Source organism: Myotis yumanensis, unplaced genomic scaffold (genome assembly GCF_028538775.1).
Source record: "Myotis yumanensis isolate MYYU_CA2020_CCGP unplaced genomic scaffold, mMyoYum1.0.hap1 SCAF_3, whole genome shotgun sequence".
NCBI classification, from domain to species: domain Eukaryota; kingdom Metazoa; phylum Chordata; class Mammalia; order Chiroptera; family Vespertilionidae; genus Myotis; species Myotis yumanensis.
In genome coordinates this window covers 133,859,432-133,873,242 of record NW_027223754.1, presented here as the reverse complement: position 1 = coordinate 133,873,242, position 13,811 = coordinate 133,859,432, and the positions used below count along the sequence as shown (strand labels likewise).

At 38.0% G+C, this 13,811-nt stretch overlaps 1 protein-coding gene across 3 annotated transcripts in view; it reads right to left on the bottom strand.

Annotated features, from left to right (window-relative positions):
* The window catches only part of SLC6A15 (solute carrier family 6 member 15), a 47,473-nt gene that overhangs the window by 12,568 nt on the left and 21,094 nt on the right, over nt 1–13,811 (bottom strand). For all 3 annotated transcript variants that reach the window (XM_070409632.1, XM_070409629.1, XM_070409630.1), the window contains exons 6-8: nt 7,042–7,152; nt 3,529–3,770; nt 3,235–3,427 (exon numbers count right to left, since the gene is read on the bottom strand). In XM_070409632.1, coding sequence (XP_070265733.1) covers nt 3,235–3,427; nt 3,529–3,770; nt 7,042–7,152 — 546 coding nt within the window. The remainder of the gene's footprint in view (nt 1–3,234; nt 3,428–3,528; nt 3,771–7,041; nt 7,153–13,811) is intronic.

Here is a 13,811-nt window from a genome sequence, read left to right as displayed (position 1 = left end):
AACATGAATACAGAGCAATTTTAAGTGATGGCTACATACATCAGTTACAAAGAAGAGAAACTCTGAATAATGCCTTGAGGGACTGGAAATAAATATGCAGAATCACATTGTCTCCTAAGAAACTGTGCCTTTCAACTAACAAGTTGATTGTCTTATCTCATAAAGAAAACAAATAAACCAGAATTTAAAAACAACAAAACACCTTTAAAGGCTAAGATTGTCTTTCCTTACAGGATTCAAGATTTTTATATTATTGACTAAAGGCCAGGTGCACAAACTCGTGCATGTGTGAGGTCCCTCAGCCTGGCCAGCGATTGGGGCCAATTGGGTCTTTCTTGCCCAGTCTCAATCCAGGCCAATGGGGGCCAGCCAGCTGGGGAGGAACACAAGATGCTGGCCAGCTGGGGAGGAACCACAGGAAGGCTCCAGGGCGTGTCCAGCCCTTCTTACCCTGTCCTGATTGGCTGGACCCCAGCAGCAAGTTAACCTTACGGGTTGGAGCGTCTGCCTCCTGGTGGTCAGTATGCATCATAGCAACTGGTCGAATGGTCTACCAAATGGTAGACCAATTGGTCAGACCCTTAGCATATTAGATATATATAGGTTTATATTAGGTTTATATATATTTATATGTATATAAAACTATATATATATATATATATATATATATATATATATATATATATATATATAGTTTTTCCATAATTTGCTGCACATAATTCTTTTTTTTATGTTCAGACCTATCCTGACATGTACATCTGACTAACCAGCTCTGTAACAGTTCCCCCCATGCCAGCCCTTGGATGCTTGGCTCAAGGAAGATTGGAAGCAGGGTCCTAGCAGAAAATCACTAGGAGTGAATAGGGGATTTGAAAGGGTGGGTCAGATCAAGCATGAGACCTCATGTCAGCAGGGCACAGGGGACCAAGGACCACAGTAGCCCTCCCTCCCAAAGCTACATGCTCTGTGAGAAAGGGCTGCATGGGATCAGGAAGTGACATAATCATGCCACAGGAGGCCCTGATCCCGCAGCCATGAGTGCCCTTCACTCTGCTGAACAAGGAGGATATTATTTTTTTGTTTGTTTTTACATAATTCTTTATTGTTGGAAGTATTACACATGTCCCACTTTTTCCCCCATTGACCCCTTCCAGCCCACCCAGTCCGACCCCCAGCCTTGACCACCTATTGTCTGTGTCCCTGGGTTATACATATATGCATACAAGGTCTTTGGTTGATTACTTCCCACCTACCCACCCTCCCCTGCCTTCCCTTCCAGATTCTGCACTCTGTTCCATGCTTCTATGTCTCTGGATCCACTTCGTTCATCAGTTTATTTTGTTATTTAGATTCCACATATGAGTGAGATCATGCTGCACATGATACTTTATGTTAGGCTCAAGTATCTTAAATCAAGTGATTAATGGCTAATTTCTCTATGACACTTTATTTTTGACAATACAGGGAAAAGGTGGTAAGCAATACAAGAATATTAGTGTTCACCTATTTTATATTTATTAAAATACATTACACTGGCAAAGAAAAAGAATTTAATCATAACTTGTTGAACACAATTATTAAAATGACCAAAAATTGTTAATATATAAAAATAGTCATGCAATATGTGATAATCATGGTACAAGTTTTGTATTAAATATTATACCAGGAAAGGTATCAGGCTGATTTGATTTTATATGATGAAAATCACTTCATTTATATTCATATTTTAAATTACTGTGGATTAATCAATGAAATTGCTTTTAAAAGTAAAGGAAACCTTTTGTTAGGTTGTATGAGCACCCTGTAAATGTTGGAGATTAAACCCTTATCAGTGATAACATTAGCAAATATGTTCTCCCATGCAGTGGGCTTTCTTATTGTTTTGTTGATGGTTTCTTTTGCTGTGCAAAAGCTTTTTATTTTGATGTAGTCCCATTTGTTTATTTTCTCTTTAGTTTCCATTGCCCTAGGAGCAGTATCAGTGAAGAAATTGCTTCGGCATATGTCTGAGATTTTGCTGCCTGTGGATTCCTCTAGTATTTTTATGGTTTCCCATGTTATGTTTAAGTCCTTTATCCATTTTGAGTTTATTTTTGTGTATGGTGTAAGTTGGTGGCCTCTTTTCATTTTTTTGCATGCATTTATAGGGAACTCATACAACTTAACAAAAGGAAGATAAAGAACTCAATCAAAAACAAAAAATGGGCAATGGACCTAAATAGATACTTTTTGAAAGAAGACAGAAGAAAGGTCAAGAGACATATGAAAACATGCTCAAAGTCACTAATCATCCAAGAGATACAAATCAAAACAACAATGAGGTACCATCTCACACCTGTCAGAATGGCTATCATCAACAAATCAACAAAAGACAAGTGCTGGTGAGGATGTGGAGAAAAAGGAACCCTCGTGCACTGCTGGTGGGAATGCAGACTGGTGCAGCCACTGTGGAGAACAGTATGGAGTTTCCTCAAAAAACTAAAAATGGAACTTCCATTTGACCCAGTGATCCCACTACTAGGAATATATCCCAAGAAACTAGAAACACCAATCAGAAAGGATATATGCACCCCTATGTTCATAGCAGCACAATTCACCGTAGCTAAGATTTAGAAACAGCCTAAGTGCCCATTAGTAGATGAGTGGATTAAAAAAATGGTGGTACATCTACACAATGGAATACTACGCTGCGGTAAAAAAAAAGGAGTTCTTACCATTTGCACCAGCATGGATGGAACTGGAGAGCATTATGCTAAGTGAAATAAGCCAGTCAGAGAAAGATAAATATCACATGATCTCACTCATTTATGGGATATAATGAACAACATAAACTGATGAACAAAAATAGATCCAGAGACAGAGAAACATCAATCAGACCGTCAAACCTCAGAGGAAGGTAGGGGAGCGTGGGGGTAAGGGGGAGAAATCAACTAAAGGACTTACATGCAAGCATATAGGCCTAACCAATGGACACAGACAACAGGGGAATGAGGGCATGAGTTGGGAGGGGTGAGGGGGTAATGTGGGGATAAGGACACATATGTAATAACTTAATCAATAAAGAAATTTTAAAAAATAAAGGAAACCTTTAATGATTTAAGAAAGTTTTCCTCTGAAATAAAGAATGTAAATTTTAAAACTGTAACGGTCATTTTCCTAACCAAAAGTGTCTTCTGGAGAATGAATCTTTTAACTGAATAATACCTATTTTATTGCTTAAATATAGCTACTAACTTTATTTAGCTCATCTTCAACTTTACAGTAACGAAGATCAAGAGCAGGAAACTCCTCCCCTTTCACTCTTTTGATAATGTCATAAATTTCGTGATAAGCTTCTGCAGTGATAGTTGAAATCTTGATGTGAGGGGGAATAATGGCCTGAGGAATGTTGCCCATTTTCAAAAATTTTTCAATCATTATAGCATTTCTGAAAAACAGAACAACATGTTAATGAACACTTAAGAGTTTGGGGGGTTTAATTTCTGTATAATTCTGCCATCAAATGCTAAAGGAAATTAATACTCATACTCTTCAATGCATTTCTTATTTATGACGTTTGCTTTGAAGCCCAGAACTGCAAACACCACCAATGTGGCCAAGATAGAAGTAAAAAAATTGACTAAGGGCACCAGCACAGCATCAAACTGGCAGTTGTTGTCTCTCTTGCTGTAACTTGAAAAGGCGATGACACCACCAAATCCCAGATCGAGGGCAAAGAACACCTGCGTAGCTGCTTCTCTCCAGGTTTGGGGTTCCAGCATTTTTTCAAGCTGTTTAAAATGAAACATAACAAAAATCAGCTTAAAAATAATAGTTCAGAATAATCTACATGGAATAAGTTGTATTGATTAAATATATCATCATAATATTTAAATCAGGGGGGTAATCTGTTCTTAATTAGAAGAAATAATAGGTTTTTCATTTGAAAATGAAACAAGAAATATGAACAAGAAATACTATAGATGATCAAGCTTACAGAGGGAGATGTTACTGACATAGAGATTTTCTATCTACATGGGAATTTTTAAATACTTTAAGACAAATCATCAAAGGACTATTTAAAAGAGAAGTGAACTATTTTCAATTACTTCCTGTTTGTGTCTTTGTTTTCTTCCCAAAGCAAAATAAATCAATTATCAGTAAAAGTTAAATAATTACTTAACTAAAACTTGTTTTGTGTTTTCTGGTGGAAGTCTAATAGTCAAAGCAGATATTAATCATGAGTATGGTAGAATTAAACTATTTGTATTTTGCATATCCACATATGTGTTAATTCATATATTATTCATTCATTCAAATAGACTTTCCTGAAAGCCTTCTTTTTCATAATTAGAGAAATGCACCTACAGGGGTAGGCAAAAGTAGACTCACAGTTGTGAGTACACAAAGCAGAGTTTAATCGTATGTCATTATTTATTATTGTATTATTTACTTGTCTTATTATTATTATTATTATTGCTATTATTTCAGATCCCTACTTATGATTTACCTTTTAAGTAATGATGGCTGGCAAATTAAACCTACTTTTGCCCACACCTCATATCATATCTAAGACCCTTTCAGATCCAAAGTTCTAAAGTTCTGAATCTGTGCTGAACATGTATTTCAAGTAACTCTGCTTTACTTCTTAAATAATTATCAAACCTTTCAAATGGAACAACTAATATTAGGCATATGTGTCAAAGACCACAATAAATAGTTAAGTTGGATTTCAGTAACAGTAGTGTTTTTAACTGGCATTTTTTTTTAACAATTGTGATGAAACTACCTTTCATGGGAGCATTGCCAAATACAGGTAAGAACATGAAATCCACAGACAGTTTCAGATACTGATTCTGCCACTTAATAAACCAAATAGTCTAAATAGTGCCCCCTAGGGTAAGTGGCCAGTCCTTTCTGTTTCTGCTTCCCCAGCTGAATCATGGGGGTAATAAGACACAACTTGCCACATTGCCTACCACACTCTCACTGCTCAAAAACTGCCAACATATATAGACTACAGTGGCAGACACATTGATGAGCAATATATATATATATAAAATCTGATTTAATCTTTGCAATAATCCATGAAATTGTTGCTGCTATTATCTACATCTTTGAAAGGTTAAGGAACCTGCCTAAGGTTGCACAGCAGTTCTGGGGTAGAACAGAAATGTGAACACACTCAGAGATGACAAAGTCCATGGTTCTCTCAAATATTAGAATTTATTGCTCAATTAATTTAGTTATTATTATTGAAATGTATGACTTTTTCATAACATAATAATTATTATACTTACAATGTATGTATAATTAACTGAGATAGGGATATTGTTTATTGACCATTGTTATCTTAACTAATTCTGTGTTGATCTACTACTACTACAATCAACTGCCTATCTCCACTTCACCCACTAGGTGGCAGAAAGCACTTATTTACTAAGGACATTATGCAGATTGCTATACTTCTAATTCAGGAACTAAATCTCCATTCACAGTTTAGGGAATATTTCATGTGTTTAGGTACTTTTCCCTTATATAAGCAATGTAAATTAAAAGTAATTAACACCTTCTTGTTGTTATTATATCAACTATCACGCCATATAGTGAACTAACACAGAATCTTATCTACAGTCAATGAAAAGTGAGCTGAACAAAGAATTAACTATATTTTAAGTGATCTGTAGACCTGGTTTAGAATGTTGATAATGCTGCAGATTTGAATACAGGGGCCATGCAAAAAGTGCCATAACAAAGGGTTTAAATTCCAAAATATCTATTTAAATCAAATATTGAGAATTATGTCTCAAGCAATTGCCAACTTAGAAAAAGGTGATATGCCAGAAAGTCATACCAAAGCTAGTTAGTTGTTTTAAACTTAAAACACTTTTCTTTTTTAATATTACAAATAATGTTGGTCACTAAGTTATGTCCCATTTGAAAGTGATTTGCATTATAATGTAGCTAAAACTGATGAATCTTAACTAGTTACTCAGTGAAGTGTCCCAACAATGATAAATGTTAAACAGGACTTATGAACCACTCAAGAACACCAGACACCAATGTCAATATTTTTGCTACTAGAGAATGAATACCAAGTTAGAACCAGATACCTAAAAAACACAGCCCCTTGTACGGAGTATCAAAGCAGCTATCAGCAGTGACAAATAATTCTTGGGAAGCTAGTATCTTCTGCCCAAGTCTCACACCATGATCATTCTTCAAGTAACTTCCAATTGCTGACCTAAATTTGAAATTGTCTGCCTTAAATAGTATTAGCAAAGTAATAGTGAGGTATAAGTTCATTTCATGACTAACCAAAAAAATATACATCTCAAAACTTGGTTTTCTTTCCTGTCAAATCAAAATACCTGGTCCACAAAGATTGCTGTGCGTGTTCAAGGTGCCCAGCATTGAGTTCAGCACTAAACTGAATGACAGAGCATACTGAAGTTCTGAGCCTTTTATGAAGTCAAATGAGAATTTTCCTAAAATGTACATTTATTTGCAAAACTCACCAAGTAAATATTATTTTAGAAAGTACAAAATTTCAAAACAAAACAAGATTGATTTTCTCTGAGAAGGGATTTAACCTGGGTCCATGGATTTTATATGTTTTGTTCACCTCCTGGCACAATAAGAAAATGAATATGTTCTCTGGTAAGAAGTTCCTATTATTGTCTTTTTAAAAGGGATCCATGACACAAAATGTTAAGAACCCACTGAAATAGAAGGAGAAAAATAAAGACCGAAAAGTTCTAAAATTTACAAGTATAAAAATTGGAAGTCAATTTAATAAAATAGAGAAATTGTTAAAGTTTCAATAGTGACAGCCTTAATCTAGAACTAAAATGGTACATTTAAAATTGGAGCTAGATAGAGATAATTAAAGACATATAAAATCTGTGGTTTATCTAAGCTAGATAACATAACAGCTATACTTTGAAAGCCTGATGTATATATGTTAGGACAATTATCTCTGGAATCAAACTGTGGGAAAATTTTAACAACAAATATAATGATTTCAAGATCATAAGTCTTAAATAGAAACAAAGTACATACCTGAGGGGTAAACATGTGGCGGACGCCATAAGCTGAACCTTCTAGGAAGAGTGATCTGACTAGGAAACATATAAGTATCACATATGGAGACAGAGAACTAAAATACACAATCTGCAAAGAAAAAAAACAAAAATAGGTGAGACACATATATTCTTTTTTATAGTTCAGATTGTGTTCTGTTCTATACTTTGACAGTTACTATTTTTATATGGTTAATAAAATGATTAATAACTTGTATAGCCATCTGAGAATGGCTTATTAGTCTTGATTTTATGACTTATTTAAGATCTTGTTTGAGATGTACTAAGAAATAAGAAAGTTTTATTTAATCTCCTTTACAATAGTCCAGAGATATTGTGTAATTTGAATAGTGTTGATTCATTATAGTTTATAAAATAAACAATATTTAAGAGAAATAAATGGGCACTAATTCCCTAAAAAATACTTTATTGTTTTAGGTTAAAAAAAAAATTCATTTTTTTTTTCATTAACCAAACTTTCCTTATGATTCTGTCTAGCTTCTGGACTAGAGAGTGGTCCCTTTTAAATCCCCCAAGGAACTTAAACAAATAACCATCGGCTTCAGAAGCTTTGCTTTAAGTTAAGCAAATGTTTTTTACAGAAAAATAATGTCCTATCCAGACATTTACTGCCTCCTTGATATCTCCAGGGGGAAGCCTATTAAGTCTCTAAAATATTTCAGATTCAGAAGGTAATTTCTCAGTTTCCCCCAGACCCATCCTCACTCACCTCCATCTCAGTAAATGGCCCACCATCCATCCAGTGGCTGAAGTTAAAGGTTCAGAAGTAGTCCTGCACTTTTTGTAATATTTTCCTAACTGGTTTCAGGCATTTAACCAGAGATGACTTGGATTAGCTCATCCCCTGCTTAACATATCCCAGGGACTTCGAATACAGTTGAAATAAAATCCCAATTCTTCCCTCGGACCTGCAAAGCCTTACACCAGAGGCCCATTTGCCTGTCCCACCACTCACTTCCCACTGAACTCTAGTCCTGCAGGCCCTTGTTACCTGTCCTAAGACTAAGCGCTTCAACTTAAGGCCAGAGCAGGGCTGCACTCATCTACGGTATCTGCACAGGAGCTTTCTCCTTGCTATTTATGTCTCAACTTTATCTGTTCCAGGAAGTCTGCTTAGACCAATCTAAAACAGCTGTGCTTTCTTCCATCCAATATCATTAACTGCACTCCCCTGTATCCCATTTACCCTGTGTGACATTATCTTGTTTTGTTTATTTACAGGACTCAGCACTGTTGAAATTATGTTTGTTTTGTTTTGTTTTTTGGTTTGTTTTATGTTTGCTTGTTAATTTCCAGTCTCTCCTACTTGAATGTAAACTCTGTGAGGTCAGGGGCCTTTTCTCTCCTGTTCACTATCATATCCCAAACACCTAATACAATTGCTGGCACATAGTAGGTATACAATATGTATCTGTGGAGGGAAGGAATGGAGGGAGGGTGGGAAGAATGGAGGAGAAACCTGTGTAGGGCAAGTAAGAAATATTGAATCCAGTAATACCTATAGACAAACAGCATACATATCAATATTATAATTTGCACTTCTATAGTTCTATCCACTGTTATTTAATTGCATTTATTTTTATTTTTAAATGATATGTATTATTTTTAATAATTGCATTTAATTGTACTTATATTTAAATGCATGGGGAACACCCTAAGAAAAAATTATATACACTAATTAAAGGGTAATATGCTAATTAGACCAGGCATCTTCTGGACATCCTTCCAGACAAAGCCACGGTGCCAGGGGCCAAGGTAGAGGCAGTTAGGGGGTGATCAGGTTGGCAGGGGAGCAGTTAGGGTGCAGCTAGGCTGGCAGGGGAATAGTTAGAGGGCAACCAGGCTGGCAAGCAGAGACAGTTAGGGGCGATCAGGCAGGCAGGTGAGCAGTTAGGAGCCAGCAGTCCCAGCTTGCAAGGGGGATGTCTGACTGCCGGTTTAGGCCCGCAGGGATCGGGCCTAAACTGGCAGTCAGACATCCCCTGAGTGGTCCTGGATTAGAGAGGGTGCAGGTCGGGCTGAGGGACACCCTTTCCTGTGCTCAAATTGTATGTACCAGGCTTCTAGTCTATAATAATAAAAGCATAATATGCTAATTACACTGAACAGCTGAACAACCTTCTGAATGTCATTTCAGACATCCTTTTGATGAAGCCGCGGTGGCGGGGGCCAAGGCACAGGTGGTTAGGGACAATTAGGCTGGTAGGCAGAGAGGTTAGGGGAGATCAGGCAGTCAGGCAGATGAGCAGTTAAGGGCAATCAGGCAGGCAGGTGGGCAGGCAAGCAATTAGGAGCCAGCAGTTCCAGATTTTGAGAGGGATGTCCAACTGCCCATAGGGATTGGGCCTAAATGGCAGTCGGACATCCCTGAGGGGTCCTGGATTGCTAGAGGGTGCAGGCCAGGCTGAGAGACCCCTCTCCCATGCACAAATTTTGGGAGTGCAAAATAAAGTCCGTGCACCAGGACTCTAGTACTATATAATAAAAGGCTAATATGCAAATCGACCAAATGGCAGAATGGCCAGTCGCTATGATGAGCACTGACCAGCAGGAGGCAGAAGCTCAACACAGGAGCTGCCCCTATTGGTCAGTGTGCTCCCACAGGGGAACACCACGCAGCCAGAAGTCGGGCTCACGGCTGGCGAGGGCAGCAGCAGTGGCAGGAGCCTCTTCCGACTCTGTGGCAGCATTAAGGACCCCTTGGGATCCCGGACTGGAGAAGACCCTCTCTCAGTGCACAAATGTCATGTACCAGGCCTTTAGTTATGAATAAAATCCCAACATACTTAAAATCAATATTTTAATTTAATTATCTATATATATATATAAAAGCCTAAGTGGCCAAACGACCAGTCAACCGGTCGCTATGATGCACACTGACCACCAGAGGGCAGATGCTCAACATAGGAACTGCATCCTGGTGGTCAGTGCACTCCCACAGCGGGAGTGCTGCTCAGCTGACTGATGGGTGCCAGATGCCGTGCCCGTGGCTGGCGAGTGCAGCTGAGGTGGCATGAGCCTCTCCCACTTCCATGGCAGTGCTACCACATGGTGGCAGCGGCAAGCACAGCGGGGCCGAGATGAGCTGGAGCAGCATGGCGCCTGGCCTGGGCTTAGACTCCTCTCCGGCCACCTGTTGCTTTGTGCATTACTACATCCGTTGGGGGATGTCAGACTGCCAGTTTCGGCCCCTCAGTCAGGCCTGTGGGGATTGGGCCGAAACTGGCAGTCTGACATCCTCCAAGGGGTCCCGGATTATGAGAGGCTGCAGGCAAGGCTGAGGGACCCCATTGGTGCATGAATCCGTGCACTGGGCCTCTAGTTTTTAATAAAACATAATTTTATAATCATTTAAAATTGGTTTAATTCCTTAATTACTTGTGATCAGAATGCCTTCAGATGGAGTACTTTTTATTCTTCTTATTGCCTAATTTTAGTATTCTTTAAATTTGCCAGTTTATGTAGCTACTTAAATAGTCTTGATCTCACTTGAATTAAAGCTATTCTTTTTTATGATTCTTCTTCACAAATCTTGATGCTAGCCAGAAGTAAGAATTTACTTTGTAAAGGAGTTTTTTTTTTTAACAGAACTCAACTTTCCTGCCTCATAAATGACTTACTTTCATTAATTCGACTTACTTTAAAAGTGAAAATGAAGGCTACACAATAAAGTAGTCTGAATAGGTTATGGTTTTTCCAATAACTGTGACATATTATCAGCATGTTCTTAATATAACTTCAAATTAGAGACTAAGAGAAAAAATGACTCTTCCTGTACTTTTATTTGTCCAGGCTAATCACACCCATAATAAGTCCCTTTTGCCCATGTTCCATAACCAACTCATCAAGCAAAATTATTGATTCTACCACTGAATTCACACATATATCTAATTGTTTCCAACCTTACTGATGTGTCACCATTAAAATAATTTCCTGGTTACCTAACCTCCAGATTTTCCCTTCATTCCTGAAATCCAGCATCTACACTAGAATGATCTCTCTAAAGTAAAGATTTGATGGTGTCAATGAATAGCTAAAGATCCTCAAATGGTCTACATCGTTTGGTATGTAACAGCCAATCATTCTAACAGCCCATCTACTGTTAGAATGTAAGTCAACTTACATTTAAAGTTTCATCTCCCAAGAGCTGCATGAGTTGTATGTAAAAATCATAAAGGTGTGTGTACTCAGCAATCTTTGGGCTTTGTACATGCTATTTTCCATGCATCCATTATTTTTTCTCCTCAAACACATACTCTAGCCCCAAAGTTACCTTCTCTATGAAAACTTACTCCAGATCCATGTTAATTTCAGTGACTACCTCTAAATTTTAAATTTTTTTATTTGTTGATTTGAAAGAGAGACAGAGAGAAAGAGATCAATTTGTTGTTCAACTTATTTATGCAGTCATTCATTGATTTTTTTAAAAAAAATATTTATTCGTTTTAAAGAGTGAGAGATCATGTTTTGTTGTTCCACATATTTATGCATTCATTGATTGATTCTTGTATGTACCCTGACAGGGGATTGAACCCACAACCTTGACGTATTGGGATAACATTCTTAACCAACTGAGCTACCCAGCCATAGCCCATCGTGCATTTTTTATATACCTCTATTACTGCATTTATTCTGCTGTAATTATCTATCTCACCCATTAAATTATTGGTTCCGTGAGGACAAAACTGTGCTCTATTCATACTTTCATATTTGTTAATTCCTAACATATAGTAAATACTCAAAAAATGTACAGAATTTATACAAAGATAAGTTTTCCTTTATGCATACATTCCATAAAAATTAAACTCATCTTTATTCTGAAATATTTTTAAAATTATGAACTAATTATATTGTCAGATCATTTCAATTTTCATTTACTAGTTCAAAAAGTATTTGAGTTCTTAAAGACCCTGATTTGGATTCAATGAAAAGACTCTAGCATAGCTTCCTAAAATGAAAAATTAAACTTTATATTTAGCCCTGGCCAGTTTGGCTCAGTGGATAGAGTGTTGACCTGCAGATCAAAGGGTCCCAGATTTGATTCCGGTCAAGGGCAATCAGTCCAACATGCAGGAGGCAGCCGATCAATGATTCCCTCTCATCATTGATGTCTCTATCTCTCTCTTCCTCTCCCTTCCTCTCTGAAATCAATAAAAATATATTTTAAAAAATTATATTTAATGTGACACGGAGAAATATAATGACCAAAAATTTAAACATGTAAGTAGTATTAAGTAGGTCACAGGTAAAACACACACACACCAAAATATTAATTATTAAATTATGAGATTTAAGATGAATCCGAAGCCAGCTCTTTACAGGGGTGTCCAGATGAATGTCAATATACAATTAAATAAGTTCAATTAATTGGTTCAATTTGGTGTCTTCTACCATTTGTGTTTTTAAACTTAAATTATTTATTTAATCATATGGGTATAATCTTATCATACCAAATAGATACCTACTATTATTAAAAATAGGTTCATCTACCTCTCTATATGTAAAAGTCTACACATTCTCCTTACAACATTTTATTTTATTCATTGCTAAATGAAATTATTTTTCAAATATGTTTATTGTCTTCCTCTGCCACTAGACTGGACATTTTATGAGGGAAGGTGTTTTGTCTGCCTTGTTCATCCCTTTATCTTCAGAACAAGGTCAGTGCCTGACACATAGTAGGTGCTCAATCAATATATATGTATTAAATGATTTGATGAATGATTGACTACTTCGTCCAGAAAATAAACACTTTTAAGAACTGAGAAATGAAACAGTGAAATGTTTCTTTGGTTAATTTTAAGACCCTCTGGATCTTGACAACTGGAATGCCTTTCAGTAAGAGATTAGTTTATCAACAAACACATTGTCTGAAAATATTTCCATTCCACCGAACCACTGAAGACCATAAAACATACGAAATCATTTTGTTTGTTTTTTTAATATTAAAATGCTTATTATAAACACACTTTGAGAAAGTCGTTTTCTTTGAGGACTTTATAGCAAATTCTGGCCATTTGTTCTCCTTATACATGCTAATTCTGCAGGAAAATGAAGTTTTATAAACCACTAGAGGCCCAGTGCACAAAAATCCCTCACCCCAGCCTGTGCCCTCTTGCAGTTTGGGACCCCTCGGGAAATGACCACGTGCAGGCTTAGGCCCCCTTCCCGGGGGATTGGGCCTAAGCTGGCCATCATACATCCCTCTGGCAGCCTGGGAGCCCTCGGGGGATGTCCACTTGCCAGCGGGGAGCAGGTCTAAGCTGCAGTCGGACATCCTTAGCACTGCTGAGGAGGTAGGAGAGGCTCCCACCATCACCACTGTACTGGCAGCCGTCAGCCTGGCTTGTGGCTTAGCAGAGCTCCCCCTGTGGGAGCACACTGACCACCAGGGGGCAGCTCCTGTATTGAGCATCTGCCCCCTGGTGGTCAGTGTGTGTCATAGTGACTGGTCATCCCCAGTCATTTTGCTGTTAGGGTCAATTTGCATATTACCCTTTTATTATATAGGAGTGCCTGGCCAGCCTGGGTGAGGGGCTGATGGCTGTTTGCAGGCTGACCACAGCACCTTCAGTGTGCAGTTCCCACTGGGGTGCCTGGCCAGCCTGGGTGAGGGGCTGAGGGCCCTTTTCAGGCTGGCCACATCCCCTTCTGGGTGGGGGGGGTCCTGCTGGGGTGCCTGGCCAGTCTGGGTGAGTGGCTGATGGCAGTTTGCAGGCTGGTCAAGCC